Source organism: Sinohyriopsis cumingii, chromosome 12 (genome assembly GCF_028554795.1).
Source record: "Sinohyriopsis cumingii isolate HCF-2022 chromosome 12, ASM2855479v2, whole genome shotgun sequence".
Classification (NCBI taxonomy): domain Eukaryota; kingdom Metazoa; phylum Mollusca; class Bivalvia; order Unionida; family Unionidae; genus Sinohyriopsis; species Sinohyriopsis cumingii.
The window spans coordinates 2292307-2320215 of NC_142972.1; the positions used below are offsets into that span (position 1 = coordinate 2292307).

General features: G+C 35.7%; 1 protein-coding gene across 5 annotated transcripts in view; it reads right to left on the bottom strand.

Annotated features, from left to right (window-relative positions):
• The window catches only part of LOC149785918 (uncharacterized), a 173485-nt gene extending 145996 nt beyond the window's left edge, over positions 1-27489 (bottom strand). For all 5 annotated transcript variants that reach the window (XM_089976152.1, XM_089976148.1, XM_089976149.1 and 2 more), the window contains exons 1-3: positions 27403-27489; positions 24228-24339; positions 8801-8842 (exon numbers count right to left, since the gene is read on the bottom strand). In XM_089976152.1, the coding sequence (XP_089832278.1) occupies positions 8801-8842; positions 24228-24334 (149 nt within the window). In that variant the 5' untranslated portion in view covers positions 24335-24339; positions 27403-27489. The remainder of the gene's footprint in view (positions 1-8800; positions 8843-24227; positions 24340-27402) is intronic.
• Positions 27490-27909: the final 420 nt, after the last annotated feature.

Here is a 27909-nt window from a genome sequence, read left to right on the forward strand (position 1 = left end):
GCCCAACGTTTTTCACAAAAATGTCTGCCAAACCAAACATAACAAATCTTGTGAAGATTTTCGCTAAACTCGAATGATTCAATACAGGCGAATCCAGTCAGATCAAAATCAGGTAATGGTCCATTAATTGCCACTCGCGTCATCTCGTTTGTAGGGTGACCAAATCTTTCAAAGTACACAGAACAATCTCCGTATCCCAGAAAACTTCCTGGATAACATGCAACCATATCAACCGAAATAACATCATTGTAATTGTATTTGGTATTCCATAATCTGCCATGTCCATATTCGACGCAACTTGCGCGTACGTCCTCGAGTAAATCAAATCGTGTTGGTTTCCATGAATTTCGTTCTCTGGCGAAATGAGCCGCAACAGATGGAACGGTAAAGCAATTAGTTAGTAATTTGTCAGTATTTTCCGCGTGCTTGCACTGTAAAAACGTCGCGAGATTTTTCATCTCGTCATGGAGGGATTCTGTGCGATATATTTCACCGTTCGGTTTGACAAACTGATCAAATTCACCTTCTTCATTACTTTTAAATAACCATACCGATACAGGATCGGTTTTACTTATTTCGTTGATAAAATCAAACATATCTGTGGGGTAAAATCTAACAGTTCGATCACGTGGAAATATTGTTACCGTGTTAGTCCATGCGTGCGCGTTATGATCGATAATATTTATTGGAGCTCCCTTCGATTTATATTTCGACTGGTACAGTACTTCTCCCGTTATTGTCGCCACAGTTATTGGAAATTTTAATATTTTTCCTAACTCAGCAACATCTTTTATTGTAGCACCGGTATCCTTAACTGAATCAGCCCACGAGTTTATTTTTTCACGCCTTAAATCAGTTAATCCATTTCCACGCATCGCGTTTGTAAAGTGTTCTATTACTCGTTCAGCCACACAATTTAACCTTGAAAATTTCATCGGCGCTAGTTTATCAACGTTGGGTTTTTTATTTATCTCATAAATTCCATAAATAACCGCCGTTACAGGATACGCTCGTTCATAATACGGTTTGTCAATACCCGTCAGTAGACCCGGTCTGGAATTTTTACTTAATATGATAGTTTTATTATTACCAAGGACAGGATCATATTTGTCACGAATAATCCAACTACCTGTTTCTGTTAATACAATAAATTTTGCTCTGAAGAAATATTTTTGATTGCCCTCGTATTCAGCGATGTAGTTAATGATAGTTGCCGCTCGCTTGTCGTTCATTGTGCCGTCCGTGACAGCTTCCTTGACTACGTCAGTGCGTATAATCTTGAACGTTGACCATGTATGAGATGCACCATCTGTGTAAAATTCTTTCTTGGCGTCGTGAATTTTCGAGATCAAACTTTTATTTTTCGGATCAACCAAATCTCGCACTGGCAAGTCAGAAGATAATCTGTCAAGGTTGAATTTATACTTAACAGGCCTAGTTTGGGATAATCTCTCAAACTCGTTCATATAATTAAAACAAATATTTAAATAAAGAAAATTATATATATATATACAATGTCCCAATGCAGATGGTTGATGATCGGCTCGGTAAATCGATGCAACAAATCCTGTAGAAAGGAATTTTGTTGGATGCACTCACAAAACATACGACGAGGAAGTCTAGGACCAATACCATGTCTACGGTGTGGTATTGGAGTGCGAGGAAAGACAGAATTATGTGGAAAGTGCGGCGGGAAACGGTTCAGAGAGCTTAAAAGATATTATGACAAAAAAAATAATAGCGGTGAAAACGCTATAAAATCCGTGAGGGATTATATATCAAGATTTCAGACAAACAATGATTTAAACGTATAATATTATTATAATGGAGCAAAATATATTTGTCCCACATCCTGTCATAACATACTGTGAATCAAATATTAATGGTATCATCAGACACTGCAAGTTGAAGAGACAAGTTGGTTATATTACTAATGTTGGTTATCTAATGTTCACATGCGGGGGGGGGAAAGAAACATTATCTATGTCATAGATTTACGTATGAATGTTTCTTCGGAGTGATCAAAGACGGTCTTGTTATTGATCATATTGACGGGGACACTCAAAACAATAATTTATCCAATTTACAAGCTATCTCTCACAGCGAGAATAATACACGTGGAAATACAGGAAGATGTAAGACAATCGGAAAGAGGGCGGTAATTTCCACAAACATAGAAACTGGCGAAAAAGTTTTATCGCGTTCAATATCTTCTGCTGCGAAATATTTTGATATTCACCCGCAATCAGTACAAAGGGTGGCAGAAAATATAATAAGATCTGCTTTCTCGAAAAAATATAAACAGAAAATTATCTTTAAGTATCAATAACTATCATCACCACATTATTAACTATCATCACCACATTGAATTAATTTTTTTAATTTATGTCACAGTAGGTCCTCCATACACTACTGAATTTTTGATTATATAAGGGGAGATTACTTTGTAATATATAGTTTTCTTTGTAGATTTTTGATTTTTTATGATCGTAATTAGTCAGTTTAACTAATTACATCGTAACTAATTACATCGTAACTAATTACTCGCAGAAGTATTATTTATGTTTTTTAAATATTTCCCCATCATACAACATTACGAGAGATCATGATAATGTTATTGATCCGTAGGAAGCTGTGTGTGGGAACAGAAACCGTTGTCATGGTAATCGACCTGCAGGTGTGTGTTCATGCCACTGTCATTATTGATTCTCAGTCTGCTTAGGAAAACCGCCACAAATACAGAAACTGTTGTTATTGATTCTCAGTCTGCTTAGGAAAACCGCTACAAATACAGAAACTATTATTCAGAAACTGCTATAAATACAGAAACTGTTATTATTCAGAAACCGCTGTTATAAATACAGAAACTGTTATTATTCAGAAACTGTTATAAATACAGAAACTGTTACTATTCAGAAACCGCTGTTATAAATACAGAAACTGTTATTATTCAGAAACCGCTGTTTAGTGTAAATATTGGTTCCTTAGCTATATAGCTAGCTATATATTAACTTCCGAAACATATGTTCGTAACAATGTTTGATAGCTCGATCAGTATGGTATTGGACTGTGACGCTTGCGGTCCAGGATCAAACCCCCATGGCTGACAATTTGTCGGTGGTGTACGCATAATTGCGATTTTTATAATAGTGGGGGGAACCGCAAAAACCCCCCCGCTCAGCAAAATTCCCAACCACAATATTGACTTGTGGTTGATACATATTTTCGTATCACCCGCTGGATTAATTATTGTGGGTGGGTTTTTGCTGAGCGTACATGTTTGTACTGTCCTTAGTTAGTGCCGTTCATTCATAATCTGAGCTCGCTAATACACTCGATAGGGGCTCTTCATTCATTGTATATAACCATTTCATTGTATATATGTTATATGTATATCCTCTAAACTTGGTAGATTGCAGTGGCAAGCTACGAGTTTAATGAGGATTGTGCTGTCCTTAGTTAGTTATATGTTATATGTATATCCTCTAAACTTGGTAGATTGCGGTGGCAAGCTACGAGTTTAATGAGGACTGTGCTGTCCTTGTGCCGTCCTTAGTTAGTTATATGTATATCCTCTAAACTTGGTAGATTGCGGTGGCAAGCTACGAGTTTAATGAGGACTGTGCTGTCCTTAGTTATATGTTATATGTATATCCTCTAAACTTGGTAGATTGCGGTGGCAAGCTACGAGTTTAATGAGGACTGTGCTGTCCTTGTGCCGTCCTTAGTTAGTTATATGTTATATGTATATCCTCTAAACTTGGTAGATTGCGGTGGCAAGCTACGAGTTTAATGAGGATTGTGCTGTCCTCCCTCTTGGGCCTCTAGACCGTTGTTTGGCGGGTTAGGGGCTCTCGTAGAGGGAATATTTGCCTAATGAACTTGGTAGATTGCGGTGGCAAGCTACGAGTTCTTGGTTGTGCTGTCCCTGAAACATCCCGACGAACTCGCTAATACACTCGATAGGTGTTCTAGGGATATTTTTTTTTTTATTTTAAAGATTCATATATTATATAATGAACCATGAAAATATCAATGATGTAATTGTTGCTATTAAAAAATTAAAAAAAGATGGAATTAATATATCTGATGAACTTAATCCTGAAAAAATAGTTTCTGACTTTGAGATTTTACAAGAACGTAAAACCATGGGGACACACACACTATCATCTGAATACAGGCTCATGAAACGGATTCAATCGGCAATGTTTCAGTCGCTAGCTACCGTAGAAGATGATCATGTGAAGGAGTTCGTTCCTCTTTCTACCGCCGTAGAAAGAATTAAATCGTTATTATCCCACGAGTATGAGGCAAAGAAAACGATTAGTACTCGCATAAGACTATTAAGAAAAATAATGTTAGATCGTGAAACGATCCAAAGTAGTAATTTTGAAGATGACTGAGATCTTTGATCAGAAATATTATTTCTGAATTTGACGGGTTAGTAATTTGTTTTTTTTTTACTGAAATTTAACAAATTTGTACAAATTTCTTAATTTTGACTACCATTTACCCCATCAAAAGCATAAAATTGTACAAATTTCTTAATTTGAGTACCATTTACCCCATCAAAAACATAAAATTGTACAAATTTCTTAATTTGACTACCATTTACCCCATCAAAAACATAAAATTGTACAAATTTCTTAATTTTACAAATTATTTATTTCTGAATTAATTTATTTATTTACTGAATTAATTTTTTTTTTTTTTACTAAAATCAAGAAAAATGCACGAATTACTTGATTCTGACGGGGTAGTTGGTAGTCAAAATCAAAAAGGCACCACCAGCTGGTGGGTTAGTAACATGAGCTCGAAAGTGTATATCAACAACAGATTGTTTGGATAAATCAAGATGTTCTAGTGAAAAATAATAAATCGGATATAGACCTGTAAAATCTTGTTGTGATATTTGCAACCCGGTATCTATATTTTGATCACGTCCCATGAATGACATTAAACGATGATATGCGCGCGCTACATGATTTTGTGCATAATTTAACAATATATCCTCGGATGGTTCTTGATGTCCATTTATCCGTAAGGATACTTCACTAACTCCAAGGTTATCAAATATCATATGTGATTGTTCTTGATCATTTATCTGGTTAATATTTTGCAATGCAATAAAAATATGTCGTGGTGCAGAAACACCCTGTTGTGATGCTATATGCCATGTAAATAAACCATTAATATTGCTTTGAGCAGCATCTGTGGTTACTGTTAACCATGATAGCAATGATTTACCGCCTTGATCCATAAAAGATAGTAATTTTTGTTCCTCAGTAATAGATGGAGTCATTACTGGCATCCATAGTGAAAGTTTTGATATATTTACTTTACCCTCAGCAACACCAGCACCTCGCCAGATTGCATCATTATCATCACCTTTTCTTACGAGCACAATTGTGTGTTTAGCTCCAAAGATGACTTTTCTAACATTTCTGCAGAATCCAAAGATGTGAGATAATGGAATTGCACACGAAAAATTTCTATCACCTCCCGACAGAGCTGATCGGCGTGTTGCAAATCCCAGGTTGTAAGTCGCATTAACGGTTCCTATGATATCAAAAGCAGCAGCTGGTCTGGCTGCGTGTTCAAAGTCAACTGGCTGTGGATCAGATGCAGTATCTTGTGGTGTCCGTATTTTGGTATACTGAACATGATCAGCGTTGTCAGTAATATCCTTAGCAAACATCATTGTTGGACCAGCCGATCTTGTAAAGTCGTCAGAATATCTCGCCAGACCAATTATTGTTGTAGCAACGTCAACATCATTCTGAACTGATTCAATATTTTTTCCATCAATCATGTATGTGGCGCCACTAAATAATGCCATGATCCCGTTGTTGACAAAACCAACATGCAAATTAGCAGCATATGGCGTATTAGCTACAACATTCGTTACAAGTCTACCTTCTACTTCAATAAACGCTTCAGCGGGCAAGAAATATCTACTTGTATCATGAACCTGTAATTCGATTCTCCCCCGCTGATTTGGTAGTCTTGCGTCATAAGAATAAAATTGATAATCACGTACCGACTCGTACTTAAGGACAGGTGCCTCCATATCAAATGCTGGGTCTGATTCGCGCCTGAACATTTTTATTATAGTTACCATTTTTCCAAATGATGATCATCGTCGACGAAGACCACTTCCTGCTATTAAATTTGCTGTTATATTTTTTTCTGCTTCTTCAGATATCGCCGCTAGTTTTTGATTTGCAGCCTGATTTATTATTTTACTTACGTCTGCGGGCATCACCTCAGTACTTGCCAGTTTCACTGGTGGTTGTTGTTTTCGTCGCAATAATCGTGCTGGTCTTTCTTTGATCGCCGAGAATGCCTTACCAGCAACATTGACAATTGCACCAGGAGCTTTATCACGAACAATATCAATAGCCTTCATCGATAATTGTTTTGCAACAGGTGCTACTTTTGGAGCTATCCTCGTGAATAATCCCCGAATGACATCACGAAGTCCATTTCCGTAAATAACACTATAGATTGGTAATCGTGAGTTTACCGCTCTAACCTGTGTGGGTTTACGATGATTATTATGTATTATCATCTTATTTTATTTACCATTTATCTAACAACTAGTCATCAACGAGCTCATCAATAAGTTCTCGGTAAACGCCGATATCCATGATGCCACCTTGAAATAGTCGCCGACAAATATCAGCTGCTTCATTGGTTATTTCTGGTGAATTATTTCCAGCTCGTTTTCCTCCTATGAGAACTTCTAACCGTGATACGTCATTGATGATATTATCAGGACATAAACCATGTCCTGTTTTAGGTTCATCTTGAGGTGGTGGTTGCATTACCGGAGTAAGTACTTCAGTGGTGGCCGGGGGTGATCCAGATGGTGAATCTGTCGGTGTAAATGTCATTTTCGGTGCAGAAATTTTACGTAAAGGTGAAGGAATTTTCTTCGAGGGGGGTGATTTAAGTGACTCTTTAGCCTTTTTAATTTCCGACATCAACCTTTGCTGCGGCGAAGAAGATTGCTGTTGTTCTATTAGTTGCAGAGGTGGAGGAAGCTGATACTGGGAGGACTCTCCTTGTCCTAGTTGTTCCCGTCTCCCTCTAAGTCTATTTACTTCTTCATTAAGTCTTTCAAATTCTGGACCTCTAGCTTGTTTTTTATTGTAATATACGCGATATATCCATTTAATGAAATCATTATTATTTGTTTTTCCATAAAAGGGTTTTAAAAAATTAGTTTTATCAGATATATTTTTTGATATCATCTCAGGTAATTTCTCTCTTTCAGTGTTTCTAATTTCCTCAACAACTCCTTCGTTAAATCTTGCAATTAATTTTAAGCTCTCTCCTCCTGATTTGGATTTAGATGCAAGTTTTTTTCTCACATCGGCGACTTCAGTACGAAGTTCTCCAATACCTTCAAGTATTTCCTCACCAACAGGTGGAGGTTGAGCTGCAGCTATGTCAGTTGGAAGGTCTCGTAAAATCTTCTTTGCCTGTTTAGTTCTTCTTGCTATTTTTTCTGATACCGGAAGAAGATCTTCTTTGATGACAGTTGCAACTTTCTCAGTAGCTGCAGTGACGGGCTTAAACAGTTTTTTAGTGTCCTCTTCATACTCAACTTTTGCTTCTTGCTGCGCTTGCAGATTTTTTCTAAATGAGTCTCTGACAGGAAGAAATTTTTTAATTGTTTCTAATCGTTCTCGTGCTGTTCTTGCAGTATGAGATTCTGGATGTACCATTTTATTATAACATAATAATTTAATTAATATCAGCAAAAGAGGAGCAGCAGAGAGGGTACCTACCAACGTTGGTCGTCAAACAAATAAACAAGAAATAAATAAACACGTAGAGTACTTTATTTTTTCAGCTACTATTTCAAACTGAGGTTTTATTAGTACAATCGGTCATTACAGAAATAAAACATCTCAAGGAAAAGTTCATTTGTAAAATCTTGACCTTTCTACGAGATGATTTTATTTGTTTGTTTTATTTGTTTTGTCGGAATTCTATGGTCTGTTCACCCTCTCTGCTGCTTCTGTCCATATGCAGTTCTGACTTGTCTGCCCTAGATCTTAGGGCAAAAAAGTCTAAAATCCCATCACAAAATCCAGTTCCAACAAGCAGCAAACTTTTTATGTAAAAGAATTGGGTCTCAAAAATTATATTTAATTATAATTTTTCCCTCTGTATTTTGTATTTTACAGTAGAAATTCCAGATAATTTGGTATCACTGTAAGAGCTAAATCTGTCCAGATTTCTGTAATACCACCCAATCTGGTGTATCTTAAATGACTTTGATGCTACAGAGCTCAGAAGTAGGGTACAACCTTATCACACTTACAGGTGGCACTGGGGCTTAATAAGCTAATGATCCTAGACTGTGCAAATGCACTCTGTTCCCATTACTGTTTTGGTTTTCTAACCATGTTTATAATAGCTTTCTGGCAGTACAATTTTGAGGTAAAGCAGGATAACTGTGCAAACTGTTTGACAGTGACACTGAAAAATTAAACCATTCTATGGGCTGTTTACAGATGTGTGTAATATACCATGCTATTTGCCTAGTTTAATTTGTGATATTCATGTCAGACAAATGGAAAATTCTTTTCAATGTTCATATGCTATCAACCTGCCTGTTGAATCCATGCACCTTTTTTCCGGAATTTGTTTACATTTATAGAGAATTTCTATATTGTTCTTTACTGGGAAAGCCAAAAAATTGTGCCATGCCAACTATCTCTGTTTAATGTGTTTTGCTAAGTAACTGATTTGAAAAGCTCTAATTAGTTTTATACAACAGTCTTACCTTTCCTGAACTGTCTGGGAAATCTTCTGTTTTTTATCTGACCTATGAACAGAAAGAAACAGAATACTTTCCAACAAGAAAGTCAGGTTCCAATGCCAAACCAACTTAGTTATTAGAACATTAATAACTGAAGATCATTAAAAGAGAAATTTTAATAAATAAGCTCTGAGAGACAGACAGACATAGATTCTGGATAGTGAGGTGAGTCCCAGAGTCTAGAATATCATGTTCAAATAATACATATAAGTAATGCAAATAGAAAATGTAAGATGTTTAATACTACCCCAATGAAAACAAACTCATGACTTCACAAACTGTTCATGAATGTTCTTGATCATCATTTGAGTTCATGAACAAAAATTCATTAAAGTTCCTCAACTAAGTTCATGAACACTTCAAGAATTTTGATGAATCATGTTCTTGAAGTTCATGAACACACTGATGAACTTTTATGAACTATAATAATACCTTTGAAGTTCCTGAAATGTCATGAACTTGGTTCATGGACAATTCAAGTACTTTGATACACCACCAAGATATTTTTTAAAAATGTAAAGGAAATTTCTATATCATTATATTCACATAATGTTCACGAAAATTCATCAAATTTTTCACAATATTTATATTAGTGAAATAGAAATAAAGGTGAATATTTTTCTTTTTTTAAATGATATGATACTGTATAAATGTTTATAGAGATCTTTAATTCAATACTTGTGTACTTAACCTGAGAAGTTCTGGATTAATATGGGAGATTATTTTCTGGCCAGCATGAACAAAATGTATTTGCATTAAAAAGCTTTCAATGACTTTGTTCTAACGTTTTTGTCCATTACTGTCATAAACTGCATATTCTATTGCCTTGGTCACTGGTTGCCAATTTGCGGTAAAAACCGAAATATGTAAACAACGATTATCCTGACTGGATGACTGTGAAAGAAAACGTCATATGATTGGTCAATATACGCACAAGATTTCAACAGCTGAGCATCCTTTTCTACAGAAACAAAGAGCACACAATCGGTTAAGAAAAAACCTCGAACAAAAACTGTGGACTTCCATTGAATGGACAAATGAGAATGTTTTCAATATCATTTTTTTTTTAAGTCAGTAGAAGTGCAGAGAAGCGATTATGAAGAATATGAAGGAAATGATTTGGTGAGAGCAAAATTAGGCGGAAAAGCGTACCCAGCCAGGACGATCAAAATTACAGTATCTTTTTCTTGGTCATTCGTGATTATTTTAGTGGAAGTTATATGGATATTATATTGGTTTTTAGATGCCATCATATTAGTTTTAACTAAACTAAAACCAAACTAATGATACATGATTTTGTTGAGACCAAATTTAAACTTGCTCTTCAAATTTTTGAAAATCACTAAACATTATCATACCCCCCCCCCGACCTCGATACCAGACGCGGTACTACATCTACGATAGGAACTGAGATGTTCAATATCGTTTTCTTTTTCATGACATCACTATTTCTATGATCTGATGTAATTTGGTAAGTTAAAACAACAAAAATAACTAAAATAGTTAATGTGTCAAATTGTACACAATACAGGTGCAAATAACAATGTAATGAATCCGGAAGCAGCATACGCAATATGCGGAGTAGGAGTGGATGCATTAGTGACATACTAAGGGCCTATACCACACAAGTCTGACGTTTTATCAACAGAAAAAATGGCAAAAAGTTTTTAAAAAATTGTCATATGTTATTGATTAAAACATCCGACTCCTGTGACTATACCTATGGCTAGTCAGCTTCATTTAAAATACAAGTGACAAAATTCTCCAATAATATAAATGCTCAGTAAGTTGTGTATTAAGTGTAAGGGATTAAATACTTTTGAGTTGGATCATAGTTATTCCAGTAAATAAAGTGGGGTACAATAATTGAAGACAATGCTGATCAGAGGTTATCTGTAATTAAATAACTTTACCTTTCTTTCAGATCAGACAGCAGAAAAGTACAATTATTAGGGGATAAGTTTGTAGATTTAGGAAACAAATTTGAAAACTGGAGGATCGGCCAAGATGGAAGAGACATTAAATTGTGACTGCTGCAGCAGTGTTAAAGATGCAAACAGTAATCAGATGTGATGTGATTTTGATTTTTAACGTAGCTTTAAAAAAATTTCAGTCATATCGCTACGATGTCTGCAATGTGGCAGTTTATAGTGATGTCTAGCACTGGGGCATCATGCCGCAGACATGTAGCATGACGTCCCACCCAGTCACATTATCCTGACACCAGGCCGACCAGTCCTAACACTAACCTCTTAATGCTGAACATCAAGCGAGGCAACTGTTAGTACCATTTTTTAAGAGTCTCTGGTATGACTCGGCTGGGGATCGAAACCACGACCTCCCGCATCCGAGGCGGACGCTCTAACCACTAGGCCACCGGAGCGATACAGTAATCAGATGGAACAGCTTAAGTTGCAGAATTGGAGACATTCAGTAGTGACAATGGGTGGGATTTGATTAAATTATAGGCCCTGAAACATCTTCACAAAAGAATTATCTGACAGGTCAGTCTCTGGTAAAAAGATAGGTCAGGAGAAACCCCAGCTGAAAGACAGCCCCTTGACGATGAATTATGCTTAAACAGTTGACTGCACACAACTGCCCCAATATCTCTTGAAAACATTTCAAAGAAAAATCACAAAACATGCAAAAGTGTTGCTAAGAGTTAAAAAAAATATCACTTGTCAGTTTACAGGTTCTTTGTCGATATAAAAAATTTATCTAAAATTAAATACCATTTTAAAGATAATATGTTGCATTTTATACTATCTTAAAACCCCCACATCTAAGTTTATTTTATGATTCAGAATGAAATAGGTATTGGTGACTTTGTCAGATAATCAATTTTTTTTAATAGGAACTTTTCATGAAGTCATGAACTTTGTTCATCATAGTTCATAAATATGTTCATAGTTCATGAATGATGATGAATTCATAATTTCATGAGCTGACCATTTTCAGTTCATGCACATTTATGAATAGTTCATGAACCTTTTGATGAACTTTCATGAACGGTTCGTGAATCACGTTCATGAACCGTTCAAGAACTGTTCATGCCAGTTTATGAATTATTCATCTCATAGGGGTATAGTTACTGCAAAGAGAAAATGTAAGATGTTTAATACTATAGTTACTGCATCCACACATTAAACATTCAAGTGCTTCCCTTTCAAACAAAGGTGTAAATAATTGATGGCTGGAGGATTGGCCAACATATGGTCAAAAACAATAGAAATACTTTAATTAACCCAAATAATCAGATATTCCAATTTCTGAGGCACCAAATTTTCAAAATCTGTAATAATCTGGGTAAAATTACCCAGGGCCCAATAAAGTTTTTTTTAGATGTAAAGCAAAACATTCAAAATGGAATATACAGGAATGCTTTACCAACTAAATGATATAATGATTACTCAATCACTATAATTGTTCAGGCCATGAAACACTTTCTTCACACAAGTTATCACAAGGATCAAATGAAGTTGTTCTCAGTAGGCAGCAATAAAACAGCTGACATGCTCCACAACTTGTGATCAATCAGTTCAACAAAACCAGTCATGAGCTTGCTAAAGTTAATGATAATGGATTCACTCCATTTTATTTCAATACAGTGAGCACAGCTGCTAAATAAATCACTTTGATAACTGTAAAATCAATAGTCATCAGCATTACATTGAAAGAAATATGATTGTAGACTTCAGTTAATTTTACTGCTGAGGGAACATGGGAGACTAATATAATCTATGTTAGGGTCTGCACTAAGACAAAGAAATCAGTCAAGGGTTTATATATATATATTGGTCATGCCTCATGGGGAGACAAATAATGTATCATCAGGACTGGGATTTCTCTGACCCAACTTTTTATAATTATATTTTTTCAAAAAACTACATATTTGCAATATATTTAGCAGATTCAACAAATACATTATTCATCAGGTACTGTTATTGCCTCTCACTTTATATAAATTTCAACAGGTTTTGTATTCTTTTATGAAAATCTGAATCATTATGTAAGTAGAATCTAGTTATATATGCTTGTAGAAAAAAAGAGAAATCAAATGCTAATTAATGGTAAAGTTCTAAAATTGTAAATATAAAGAATTGCATCAAAATATTTGGAAAGATAAACCTTTCTAAAATAAATGAAATTATGAAGAACTAGAAAAGATACAAGCTAAAAATGTAATTATAAAGAATCACAAAAAACTCTAAAAAATATAAAATGCTTCAAATATAGGGTCAACATTTTTTATATCAATAATATTCACTCAAAAAGTCTTATATCTTCTTTGGTAAGACATCATAGAATTCTCTACCTCTGAGCTAATGTCCACTGCCTGTTTGCATTTGATTTTTTATGTCTGGTAAATGTATAATTGCTGTAGAGTTGGATGGCTGAATGGTTTCTAACAGTACTTTCAACACATAATTGACAGCTTCAAAAGAGGAAAAAATTTATTGGAGATAACAAGTACCTTTCCTACACTGAGGCTGAAATTACTATGACCATGCTGAATGCATACGATGAAGATGATTGTCTTATCACAAAACAGACAACACTTAACCTCCAAATTATCATCAGTAATAAATCATTCCTTTCAAAACTCGAAGATTTGAAAGTGTTTAATTAAGCTATGTGACAATAATACTAGAGATGTCAAAATTTTAGAAAAAGTCAACCGGGTACCCGATCAAAGGGAAATTATATTAAATGTGAACCAGAACTGCTTTGTTATAAGTTCATACATGCCAATCACCCCTCAGGTATAAGCATAATTATTACTAATATAAGTGGCAAAAGAGCCCAATCTGAGCATAAATAAGAGCGATCTATACATTGCATGACATAATGACAAAACACACGAATGAAAAACCTACATTTATTTCTGCTACTTACCTGGATGTGCAGTACTTAAAATTCCTGCCACAAATCGGCTAAATTCATGTGGATTAGTACAAGAATACAGGCACAAAACAAAACGATAAATTATTTATACACAACACTCATTTTAATTAGTCTACACCATGTTTAACTTTCACTCAAAGTTCGTAAAGTCAAGTCAACAAATTCTGAATCTTGTATTATACAACAGTGGAATTCCACTTTCAAAATTTGTAAAGCACTATTGATTTGTCCTTTTCTTGATGCAACATGTTCTTCAGTTTAACAAAATCTCTCTCCAACATTTTTCAGTCATAAACATACACAAGTGACATCAATAAAGCCTGTTTCACTTGATAATATTTGGTGCCATGTTTTTTCCATATAGACTGGTCCGCTATATAAGTGTGTTTCAAACTATAATTAATCTGTGACAAAAGGTTTCAAATTCAGGAAAACAGTTTGTCTTCTTTGACACATGTCATGTACAGTTACTTTAAATAGAAAATAAGGAAACTGTTTGAGTACATAGCCAAATGGTCACACCTGCAGACAAAATGAAGATCAGTAGATGGAGGTCTACAATGGATCACTGTCACATGACAAGAGCCTCAAACTGAATCGTTATTTTTGTGCCGCTTGCTCCTGATGGCGCCAAATATAACCTTTGATCTGAACTCAGAAACATGTTTGGGGAGGGGGTAACATGAACTAAATGGGTACCCTATAGCTAATTTTATTACCTGGGTAATTATCAATGGGCAGGTACCCGAGTACCCGGACACCCACTGACACATTTAAATATTATGCATTAACTTCAGTATTTTTAAACAAAAAGGTATACAATTCAAATTCATATTCAGTTCTTTCTGGTAACTATATTAGGCAACCATCAATACAAATGACAGCCATCATCATTTTTCAAAATTACATATTACATGTAAATAAAAAATATAATGTTTTCATTCTATTTGAAGCAAAATATAGTGATAAAAGATACAATGCATGGTAGAGCTCATCTTTTGAAATTGGTAAACAAATTATCAGTTTCACTGATCAATTCCACTTATTCAACTGCTGTGGAGTTTTAGCTGCTAAAGAATCAAAGCCTAATTTCCAAAAAATAACTGCCAATATCAGAATGATTTGGATTTTTCTAATTTTCTTAAATTCTAAAATAGTTCCTTGTGATGTCTTCCAAAAGAAATCAAATATCAACTTCTGATTCCCTTGAAAATCTTTCGCTTGTAGACTACAAGTTCAACCATGAATGTGCACTATCTGTCTTATCCAATCAGACTGCTGGAATATCAGAACACACCTGATTCTACCTATAAACCCCACATATAAATATCATGTTTTGAGAAGAGTTGGTTGAACTTGACAAAGTGTACAAGATGAAGTATCTGACTAATATTATATTAAGACCAAAAAATGCACGAGTTGCATTATGCACTGGATCAAGGGAAATATACCAAATCTGAACTACAGCATTCTGGGGGGAAACAATTCTTGCTTTAATGTGTGCTCAGGTCGCGAAAAATGCAGAAATCCCACATTCCTACACCCTAGAAGCAACAATGTAGATATATGAATCCCGTTATTAAGTTCAATCTACAACCTATAAATGTCCAATTTTATGCATGACATGTTCCAGAATGAAGGAATTCAACATAAAACCAGTCATGACCTTGCAGCTACGATACTAACTTGGTCTTTTTAATTATACTTGGTAGATATGTACTGGGTATATTTGGCAGAAAAATTACATCAGCACATGTTGTGTTAAATAATAATAATAATAATAATGTGGACTTAGTACAGCATCTAAATCTTTAGAAGCTCTAAGTGCTGTACAATATTAGCTAACACACAAAATACAATTTCCTCCTAGTAAAAAATGTTTCTTAGATAATACTTGCCCAAGCATAATACCGTATGAGAACTACTACAACCTCACAAATCCAGCTCTCCCAGGCTAAAACATTTTAGCTAAAAAGCTAAAAGTTACAGTTGGAGTAATCTCCCCTTGAGTCTAGGATAGGTATTAATGCAATTTTGCATGACAAGTCTGCTAATACATTTGCCAGCCTAGGATATGTCCCACTTAAACAAGAATTTATCACTGAGAACACCACTTTAGAAAATCACAAACAAGAATTCAAAGGTCTAGGTACTTGGTTCTGCTTTGCTGTTTGAGATAAGTCACAACAGTGAAGTTGTCAGACAGGATAAGAACCCAATTCCCGTGTAGGTTCTCCAGATACCCATGAAAAAGGTTTTAAAACCGTTTTCATCTCAAGAATCTTGACATGTAAATATTGATCTTGATGGGGCCATACTCCTATGGTAGCCTGAAATGGTAGAAGGCTTGCTCCACCATGCAGTCCTCTGTGTTTGCATCCATACCAATCATGACTGCCGGAGGTTGTACTTGCAGAGGTATCCTTGATGCAAATCCAGAGGGGTCTGCCCTAGATGCAACCATATATTGTGCAGACTGTGAAAGTTGGTCCAATGTTTCATTGTTTGACCTCCATTTTGGACCAAAGAATCACTGTGATGGGTGCCCAAGAAAGCGACCTCGGACTAAGACGTTCAATGCTGCTATGAACAAAACCCAGCAGGCAATGGATTTCTCAAACATATGAATTGCTCCATATAGGCAAGGAATCTACCAATGTATAAATTTTATTCTCATTCCTGGAGAAAACATTCTCTTTTTACTTGAATATTAATTTCAGACCTATTTGACCGAAATCTTGAAAGAGTGTGAGGCTGGAGATGTCCTTGTTGACAAGGAGATTGAGAATGAGAAGGAACGCAACATGTGAAATCATGTCTTGCTCCAAAATATAACTAGCCTGCTGTTTTGAAGCCTGTTGTAGGTGTATCACAGAAATTCTGCAAGCTATGTGAGGGGGAATGTGAAGTAATGCCTCTTGCAAGTCTAAAATGACCGCATAATCACCACAACTGATGACATCAGAACCCACTGTTACATTCCATCATAAACCCAGAGATAAAAGAGTTGACTGAAAGCACTTAGATTGATGACCAAGTGATAAGTGCTGCATTGTAATGAGAGAACTCGGGGCACAGGTTTAGGAGGTGTGCTGAATGTGATCTACAGGAAACCACATGTCATCATGCTAAATCTTACCCGTTTGTCAATGAAAGATTGGAGCCTTCTCCCTCAATGTATCCCCCCAGGGGTGTAAAGTTGAGGGTTAAAAAAAACCTTGGTGTCAGAACTGTGGGTCAAATAAAAATAGTGGGGGTCAAAAATGTACTGTCAAATTTCCATCTGACCAATACGTTTTCAGCTTGAAACAGGATATTGCAACTTGCACAACATACTATCTCTTTCTCTCTCTCTCTAAACATACAAATAAACCAACATCCACCATTAACAAGCAAATGCATCGTCCATTCAAAGGTTAATTGTACCAGTTTTTCTTTTAAAGTCGTACTTTTAACAGTCTCCTTATATTCTTTTTGAAGCAATATTATAGACCAACACATTACATATAAGCCAATACAAACAGCCAAATAAATCTTTTTAACCAAATGTCAGTTAATTTACTGCCTGTCATAAAATATGTACTATCATCGGTTTCTTTGTACTTCGTCCTAGAACACATTTATCCAAAAACTTTAAGATCTTTCTTTTATTGCAGCAAAGCTAAAAACCATTAAAATTTGCAATTACCCTCTGACTTTGTAATCCAAATAACACATTTGTCTCGGCCAGTTTACTGATTTCTTTGTTGTGAAAGAATGCCTTGGGTTATAATGTGTTCTCCAGCTATTTTGTGGCAAAGAAGGGCAGATTTTTTTAAAAATTTTAAACCCAGTCACGAAAGGATTATTTACTTTTGCAGTCTTCGCAATCATACAATTAGAAGTCACACCTGTAATCCTAACAGATGTGTTGTATTCCAGTCAAGGGAATTATTGTCTCCATTTTTCATTAAAGTCAGGTCCAGTTACTCTTTTGTGTTCTGCTTCTTTCACTTTCTTCGCTAATCATTCTTTGTGCACGCCATTTTAAGTTCAAGATCACTTTCTAGTGCAACAAGCACTGAGACCTGATATCTTGCTGAGCTTCATGGAAATCGTGTAAGAGCTCGCTAGATTAGGGGAAGCTACTCAGTCATTACATCGCCTATGCTAGTCTGCTTCCCTGTTTCTTACGATCCCTGTGTTGCAAACCGCTATACGAATAGAGGAGTGTAACGCAGGGATCAAACAAAGCAGGGAACCAGTCAATGCCTATGCTCGAAGTATAAACGATGCCATCCCTTGTCCAAAGCACTGGATATTAAATAAATCCTGATTGCATTATGCAAACCTTTTGCATCAAAAAAATGCATGGCAACAAAATGTGTGCATCAATTTTCTTCAGCATGCATCCCTGATGCACAAATGTGCATAAAGGGAAACACTGTCTCCCTAATGGGGTCTGCGACAAGGAAAGCATGAATGTATGTCAATTAAGATAGGGAGGGTCTCATGGAAATGCAAAAACTACCAAACTCCCTTTGACTCTACTACTTAGTTTGGGAGAACTGTGATTTTCGACGGCTGTAAATTCAGTTGGACTGCTTCCCAGTAGCCTGTACTCTAGGGACATCCCTGCGACCTTTTGTTGGTTGCCTTGTAAATCTCTCCAGTGAGCTGAGATTGTGAGGGATAGAAAGAATGTATCCTTGGTGGCTTGTTGCGAATTCTGTCAACCTGATCATTAAAGAGGAGAATAGACGATGAAGGATGTGAGTGTAGCTTATATCACATTAAATCCAATGTGTCACGAAGCAGAGGCTCCTTTTGCAGACCTGCCAACCCTGACGAGTCCGTCTTAGTAAGGCAGCTGATTTTTTCCGTAAGATTGACCAGTTTTCAGTAAGGTGTAAAAAAATATCAATAACTGCTATTGGAAAGCTGGAAAACGTAATTAAAAGTTCGACGCAGCGACGATAAATATTATGTTCAACTGAAAAGTTTGTAAAGTACGCGTAAACTTTATTTACCACTAGTGCAGTTGCACAAACTTTAGTTCCAAACCCTATGCAACTCAATGGCTTGTTGCTATCTCTCAACCTGACATAATTCTTAGAATTTTTTTTTCCATTTCACATGATGACGGCAATCATATCTTCTGCCACGAGACATACTCAAATTGGCACATGACGTGCAATAAACGTAACTGTGCCCTTTCCAGCTTTTATTCAAAAGAATCTGAATACTCGTTTTTATTCTTCTGTGGTAATTATTAACACTGTTTTAGAAGCTTATTTTCCCTTTCATGTTAAATATATATGCATCGCTTTCTGGATGCCATTTTAAACTTTTTTTATAATCAAGTTTGATCATGCAGATGCTTCGCGTAAGGCGGCACTCTACAGTTTCACATTTTGCATAGGGTTAGAATTTAAAAAAAAAAAGAATTTCCCCGGCTTTCCTCACTGGTTATAATGGCTGTTTAAAAAAGACATTGTCTATCTTAGGTATAATTCAAAGAACCTTTAATTCCCTTTATTCTGGTGTATGATTGATGGGTGTAATATGGGTTATAGAATATACAGCTTGGCCTTAATCCAGATGTGCACCTTTCAAAAAAGTGCTAGCTCCACCTGGTCATTTTCACTTCCTGAACTTCAGAGGTAAATTGTATTAAAAAGTGCTGATAACCTTTTTACATATTTAGTAATTCATTCATTGCACTTTCAGAAGCTGGTATTGTCTAGTCTGGCAAAAATTATTTTCCCTATTTTAATAGCTGCTACGGAAAGTGTACGTTAGACTAATTCAGGCTGATTTTTTAGCACAAGGGAGCAGTCATTTTAGTTAGCACTGTGCTTAGATCATGTACAATTTCCAAAAGTACAATATCCAAAGAAATATCATCCACATTACATTAATGTAGCATAGACGTATGCCAACATTCTCTCCACTGTGCATGTTTTAAATGCAAACAACTTCACCTTACATACGTCACTCTCTCAAAAGTACATAATAACTGGTGAGCGTCCCCTTAACAAACAGGCGCAGTCTGAAGCGTCTGGGGTGCTGCTGTAAAGTTAGTCTGGTTCCCTGACTGATTTCACTAATTCTAATATGAAACCCGGATCCATATCAAACACGGATGAACTGATTATCCGGATTTTTTGGCAACTATCATTTTTCCGTAGGTTTTGCTTGTATGCCCTAAGTCCGTATTTTAAAGGTAATTTTCGCAAGACTAAAATCGTACGAGTTGGCAGGTCTGCTTTTGGGTGGCTGAGGTTTGAGGGCTAGTGAAGAGACATCTCTTGAAAACTGAAGAACCAAGATGGACACCATACACTGAAAGTGTCTATGGACACTATGTGGGTTAGATTTATCCATGAAATTGCCTATATAAACTGGAAATCATGCACAAGAAGTGCCTGGCAGCACTATATGGGTTAGACTGATCTATGAGAGTGCCTGGGTAGACTGGGCATTGCCCACAGGTAGTGCTTAAAAGCACTATGCAGGTTAGTTGGTATGACTGGTTTCATGAAGTAGGTTTTTGGGTATTACAGCACTAAATTGGGCATCATATGCAGGAAGTGCCTAGCATCACTATGCGAGTCGTGGAACTGGGCAAGTTCATTTTTGTTGGCTGATATTCTATGATTGATTGTAGTCATGGCCCAGACTTATATGGCTGAATCTTGTCATGAAGGAACATGGCCATTTTGGTATCAAATCCAGTTCTTGAGGTTAAGACTGGGTACGGGATATTGATCCACGCAGCAGGTCCGTAAGTCTGATATACAAGACTGTGACTGAGGCTGTTGTTGCACTCCATCTCGCTCCCCAGTAAACAATATGGTTTCAAACCCTTGCATGCAAGCTTATGTTTTTGTCCCTCAAGCTATGCTTATATGCTATCTCCTTAGTACCCATAGAATTGTCCCCGCCCCGACTTCTGTCCATAATATGCAAGTCTAACATGTATATAAGGAATAACATGAGAAAACTACATGTGTTGAGTGGTTGTCTGACTGGTCTTGCCCATGGTCCAAATCTGTATGACTAATTAGACACTATTAAATAAACCATTGATGGAAAATCTACCTGCACTTATTGGACCATGGAGGAAGCTATACTGTTATATAAATAAGTTTTCTATATTACACAAAATAACCTGCTCATAAAAAGGAACTGATGCATTATTATTGATATTTATGAAGTAGATGCTATAATATCAATTATGAGACAATGTTACCTATAGGAAAGGCAAAATGACATTCTATACAGGTAAAATGAGCGTTACAGATACAACTATGACACTAACTCTAAGAAAAGATAATATATGAACTTAACTCTATATATCTTGGCTCATCAGAAATTATACAGCAATATTAAGTATCATGCACCAGACCTGCACTTATTACTACAGCTATGGCATGTGTGGGGATGCTATTGCGACCCATGCAGGTATGTACCAAAGGCACCTAAGTGTGTGAAGGTGGCAAACTGATAAGATTGAACATTATAAAACTTTGTTGTCAGTGATAGGAAGAACAGAAAAGCTGGAGATGAAACTTCTCCAACTTGTTTTGAGGTAGAAAACTTCCAAACTGCATGTATGGATTTTGCGAGGCCTGTCCGTCTGTAGAGAGTGTGCCACTCTGCACAAGCAGAAGTAGTAACTGACGATTTAACGGGATTTGGTGCCAATCGCAGTATCAAAGGGAAATCACTCTCACTGCCACATAGGTGCGCAGATAGCTTTTCGCTAAAGAGTTTTAGCCTGGGCTGGATTTGTGAGGTGGCAGTAGGTCTCCTAAGGTATCTAATGATTTGGTAACACATTTGAAAAAGGAACATATACAATAAGAAGATTACAAAAGCAAACACCATGAAATTACAAAACAAAAAGGATTAAGTAAACATCATTATGCCGTTAAGTCTGTTCTTGTTGTCAAATAAGGTGAGTTATAAAAGCACCCTTGAATGAGATCACAGTGTCTTTGTGTCTATGATCAATGGGTAATTCATTCCACGTAGCTGGTTCCTGGTATGCAAAAGAACATTGTTCATGACTTCATTCAAGCAGTGGGAATAATAAGACTGTGAATATCAGAAGAGGAGCGTAAGTTTCTAGAAGGTGTGTAAACATGGGTTAAGTCAGAGAGGTATGCAGAACTTAAGTCAGTCAACGAAATGTTGTGTAGTGAACAAATTTTATGTTTGATTCTGAACTGAACAAGTAGCCAGTGAGGGTTACAGAGGAGGTGGTAGGTGTACTACATTCTTTGTACACTAAGGATGAAATGAGCAGCCGTGTTTAGAACTTTTTGAAGTTTCTGTAGTAGATAATGAGAACAAGGTGGAAATGAATTACAAAAGCCCAGTCTTGAAAATACATTGAAACACAAAAGAGCTTTACTGGCAGCAATTGAACGAAAATTGTGAATGGAGCTAATGCATCTCAGCTCCAGATATGAAGCTTTGCATATGTTCATTATAAGTTGGTGTAATGAGAGTCTACTATCAAGAGTGACAACTAGTTTTGAGGTACACTATTAAGTAAACCATTGATAGAAAATCTACCTGTAGTTATTGGACCATGGAGGAAGCTATATTGTTATATAAATAAGTTTTCTATATTACACAAAATGTTGGTATTGCTGATACTTCTTGTTTGAGGTAAAGGATGTGAATGATGAAGTCTTTGCATGGGGTACAGGATGGCTTCAGTTTTATCATCATTCATCTGCAAATTATTATATGTCATCCATAACTGCACATTGAAAATGCACCTCTCACACCTTGGAGGGTAGCCTCAACCTCAGCTGGGCAGCTAGATTTGTATATCTGAGTGTCATCAGCGTACAAGTGGTGAGACACCAGATGTCGATCAATGACACTTGAGAGTGGCTGTGTGTACATAACAAAGAGAATGGGGCCAAGAATAGAGCCTTGTATAACACCAAAACAGATCAAATGGGCTGAAGTATTTTCCACTTATGGACAGAGTTTGTGTCCCTTTGACTAAGTAGGACTTGAACCACAGAAAGGCTGCATCAATAATACCAAATACATGCTGGAGACGGTGAAGTAACATAACATGGTCTATTGTGTCAAATACCGCAGAGAAAGAAAAGGAGGGTGAGGACTGTAATCTTTGCACTATCCAAAGCAGACAGGTCATTAACTCTCTCAGAAGTACAGTTTCAGTAATATGGCAAGGGCAATATGCAGACTGAACATTGCTGAAAAGACTATCTGAATTCAGATGAGATACAAGCTGGAAAAGAAAAACTTTCTGTAACTTTTTTAAATGAATTAGAGGTTAAATACACAGCAGTCAGTAGTTCTTTAAATCATCAGGGCCAAGTGTCAGTTTCTTTAACAGGATTTACAATGGCAGGTTTGAAAAATGATGGGAATTCCATGGATGAGAGAGAAGTACTGATAACATCGGCTAATGGTTGTAATATTGAATCTAACACTCAAGCACAAGTGATGTCAGAACTGGATTGAGTTTACATGACTTTCAGGCACTCTTCATCACTACTGTATGCACCAAATCTAAAGAGACAGGTTCAAATGCTGTTAAAGGTTGCCATGTATATTTCTGTATCACAACTGTATAGTGATGATCAGTCAACTGAAATTGTGTATTCAAACTTATCTCTAATGGACTGAACTTTATCATGGAAGAAATCTGCAAACAGGTTGATTGGAAAGAAGGTAGTTGGAAGTGGTGCATATTTATTCCTTGACATTAACTTGTTCATAATCTCGAAGAGCTCATTGCAGCTGGAAATCTGAGTGATGTTGGTACTGTAGTAGGCTGATTTTGCTGCATGGACTATGCTTGTGACCTTTGTGTCCACACTTTGGGTGATGCTTTTTATTTTTGTCTATGGTGGACCACATCAAGAACTGATAACTAAAGTACATGTACTTAAAAATGCACAAAGAGATAACAAGGTACAAGGGATTTAGTAATACCCTCTCAGTTACTCCCTTCATCTGCCACATTTATTGTCTTAGTACAATAATTAAATGTGCTTTTGAAATATTTTCGGGGAAATAAATCAAACTTTTTTGAACAATTAAAAACTAGGCACAAATATATAAAAAACTAACAATTTTTCTTTGTTTGGAAACCTGAAACCTCTAACAACAGATTTATGCAATGACAAGAAATGGACTTGCATGTATCTTTCTCAGTGTAATACAAATCATATCAAGAGTAATTATTGCAATATGTAGTGTGATACAAATGGCTGGTCAATACAAGCTCAAATAGTTAAGATGAAAAGAACAGAATTAATAAAATCTTGTTATTTTTGAATCGAATCAAATGCATGCTGTATATTCTCTGGAATCATGATGAACACAATTAAATACTGAACATATGTTATCAAATTGAACAGAATAAGATATACCTTCAGTGTATAATGTAATAATGTCTAAACTTAGTGCAATGTACCAGAGATCCAAATCGGTTAAAACTTACATGGACTCATCATTAGAGTTGTCTGTATCAGCTTTAGAGGTGGCAAATTTTTTGGCTTGCTTTTTTAATTTCTTCCATAGGGCTTTGTAGCAGTTTATATTTCCCATGCATCCTGAAAAAAGGCACAACAATAAGTCTTTAAAGTCAGCCACTGAAGTATACAAATTTTATTAGATATATTTATATATTGTGCTTTACCAATAAATTGCCGACTATGTGTAGTCAGATATAACCAAATATCTATTTTAAACTTTCATGCAAACTTAACAGATTATAGTTCCTCTACATTAATTCTCATATTATGAAGAGAAGAAACAATAATATGACATGCTATAGACAATCGGCGAAAATTTCTCCAACAGAATAATATAATGTTGGGTCAAATGCACCTCTGGACATTATATTTCTCTGAAGCAAAACACATCTGTAATGTTCATGAAAACAAGAAATTCTAAGGAATAACATATATTGACTATTACTCTGCCTGGTGGCCTTGAGCTTGATTGGTGGTCACAAGAGACGTATGGGTGGTTGGATATTTTTGGGTAGAGCCGGCTTTCTGATTCTACAGTGACAAATCACAGCATGATTATACCAGTGATACATTCAGCATATCTGATTGTGAGATTTCACAAAATATACTGCAAGATTTAGTACATTCTGTCAGATCAGATTTTGTCCAAGGTCATCCATGTACACAAATGCAAAATGCAACAAAAATGAGCTAAGGGTGAACTTAAGTTTCAAATAATGTTAATAGGTTGCAGATTGAGTGTAATACATACTAATATGTTCAAAATAATGACATTCCACCTGCAGGTTTACTCAAATTTGCAAACTATTATGAAAACATGTACACTACAGAAAGTTATTTGCTCCAATATATCAAGATAACACTTTGGCATTAAAAGTATATTAACCTTGTCATTCTACAGTCAGTAGCAGAGCTGGGTATCACAATAGAATTTTGTACAGCAGTATTTCTGAATGTACCACACTAAGTACCATGGTACAGCACAATTATACTAGGGACTAACAATTCAATATTCTCATGCAGGGCTCTGACACTGTTTTGTTCAATTTCTGTCTTTCAATAGTTGGAAAAATATCTTGCTCTGATTTATAGCAAAATAACATCATATTAAATCCATGATATTGTTTGGAAACAATATTAATTATCTTGAGATAAAAGAAAAAATTTCTGCGCAAAAGAAAATCACGACCCTACCCCCACCCCAAAAATTCAATAGCCAAAACTTCATTGTAGATGAATTTGCTATGTGCATGTTAACTGTTGCATACGATGCAATCTAAAAGCTGTAAGTAAAAGTGGGATGATTAAGCCAACACTATTATCAGATACTGTTAAAGATATCATGCTGACATTTGATAGCCTCTTGATAAAAATCGAAATTGTTGATAGTGAAGCCAAAGGTTTTCTAGCTATACTATTGGTATTAATCCTATTAATGGATTTTTGTAACGAAGCTAGAAAGTGAGTGGTTATATTAAGAAAATCCCTCTTTCTAAAAACAGATGCAATCACATGGCACAATACATGTTCTTGGATGGGTCTCCCTAAACACAGTAATGTATAGTAATGGAGAGTAATGGGCTGTAATGGACAGAAATGGATAGTAACAGACAGTAATGGGGACAAAATACAATATTGCAAAAGAAATTAAAGTAATGTACATTAAATATTATAATTTTTATAGTATGGACTTAAATACATAAATCATGAATAACAAATGTGGTTGTTATATTTTATTAGTGCTCATAATACACTTAAATTAAAATAATGCCAAAAATGGAACAACTCTCTCTCTATATATATATATGTATTCTTCACTAAAAACTGTCCACCTTTTTTATTTTGTTCTCATCTCTCTCTGCTCAGCTCTCATCCTTCTTCTCTGGTGAGGTTTTTTCCGTTTGTCGACCTTACTGTTAACTTATTTGTACCCTTGTCTTTGAGAAACTTTCTAAATAATGCTTCTCATTCAGTTTCTCTTTCTTGACACCACAAATCAATAGAAATTCTGTGGTGCATATAACTGGATGCCAGCTTGAAACTGCTTCTTTCGATCAATTGTAGTATGTCTATCAGATCGGATATATTTTTTTGTTTCCATTCGGTTCCAATCTTCATGATATTATTGGCAGACTCTGCATTATTATTTGTCAAGTGGGTATCCATAGTTTTAACCCTCGCAGGAAAGTTAACATCTTTCAGTATTGGTAGCATTCATTTTTTGATGTATGGCTGGAAACCCAACGCTTTTTCCGAAATGTTTTATTATTGCTTCTAATACTACAGAATTATTCATCACCGAAAATGGTGTTTACAATTGATTTTTTATCTTGCACATTGACGCCAGCCCTATTTTTTGTAAATAATCAGTGACATTTTTCTTCAAGTGATGTGTACAACAATCTGTGTTGCTCCAGGGAATGACCCACCACTGTAAACTTTTTCAAACTGCAGCTTCCTCATCTGAGCCAACAATTATGTTTTCTATTTCTTCATCTGTGAAACGACTAGCAATTTGTGATTAGAAAGCATTGTAAGTTTCACAGTCAGATTTATTTTGTGGAAAAGGGACAAAAAAAATAGGAGACTCTCCATATAGGTTTGTAAAAGTGCTGTTTTTGAACACTGTTGAGGTTAAATACATTTCTCCAAGATGAAATGTTTTGTCCACACCTAATACCATTCCCTCCATCGTACAATAGAATCATTTAATATCCTGTATCTGTGTGTCAGTGTACAGTATGATGGACAGACCGAAATCAACATGTCGGACAACTCTAATGAAAGGGTGCTGAGAATACACTCTACTTTCTACATGTAAAATATTTCTGTTGCAAACGTCTTTGGCCAGTCATCATTCTTGACTTTTTTGTCTGTGTTTAATATTTTGGACGACCATGATATTTCTGGGAATGTCGAAAACATCTTCTCCTTGGCTTATTTTTCTGTACAAGTTTTTTTCTGTTTTACCATACTTGTAGCCATAACTTTTACAGTTGTGTAGTTCTTATGTATTCTTTGTGTACTTCTGGTTTTAGCTCTATTTCCACGAAAAGCAGATTACTTAAACGTTTCGACACATTCCTGTACAGTATAGTCTTTTTTCACTAAACAAGACAGTTCTAAAATATTAAAACTTACCTTCTTAAAATCAACTTATGTGTTCAAAATAAATATATAAAAATGTTAGTTCGCTACGTACTAAATGTTGCTACTGACGTAATAGTATAACGGTACCAACTGCGCAAGTCCAGGTGGGCGAATGGTCTCCATTACTGTCCATTACAACAACAACAACAACATTTCTTAAATTCATTTAAACTTGGTAAAGTAGATGTTTTTCAATATTAATTGCATTTTATCATTAGCTTTATTATCGGATTGATTATTGTATGTCACTGATTGCAAAATGATGGTTTTTAGTCCTTAAATTAGCATTCTATCTTTCCGTCTAATAATTGAGTCTTTGGTAAGTAAGTAGTGAATGGGGGCGATCTAGGGACAATGGGACTGTAATGTTAAAACAGGGCATATCCACTCTGGGAACAATGGGAATTAACATGGAGAGCACAGAGCTTGTACCCTGGCGACAAGGGGAATTTAACATGGGGAGCACAGGATAGGCATATAGCGACAAGGGGAATTAAA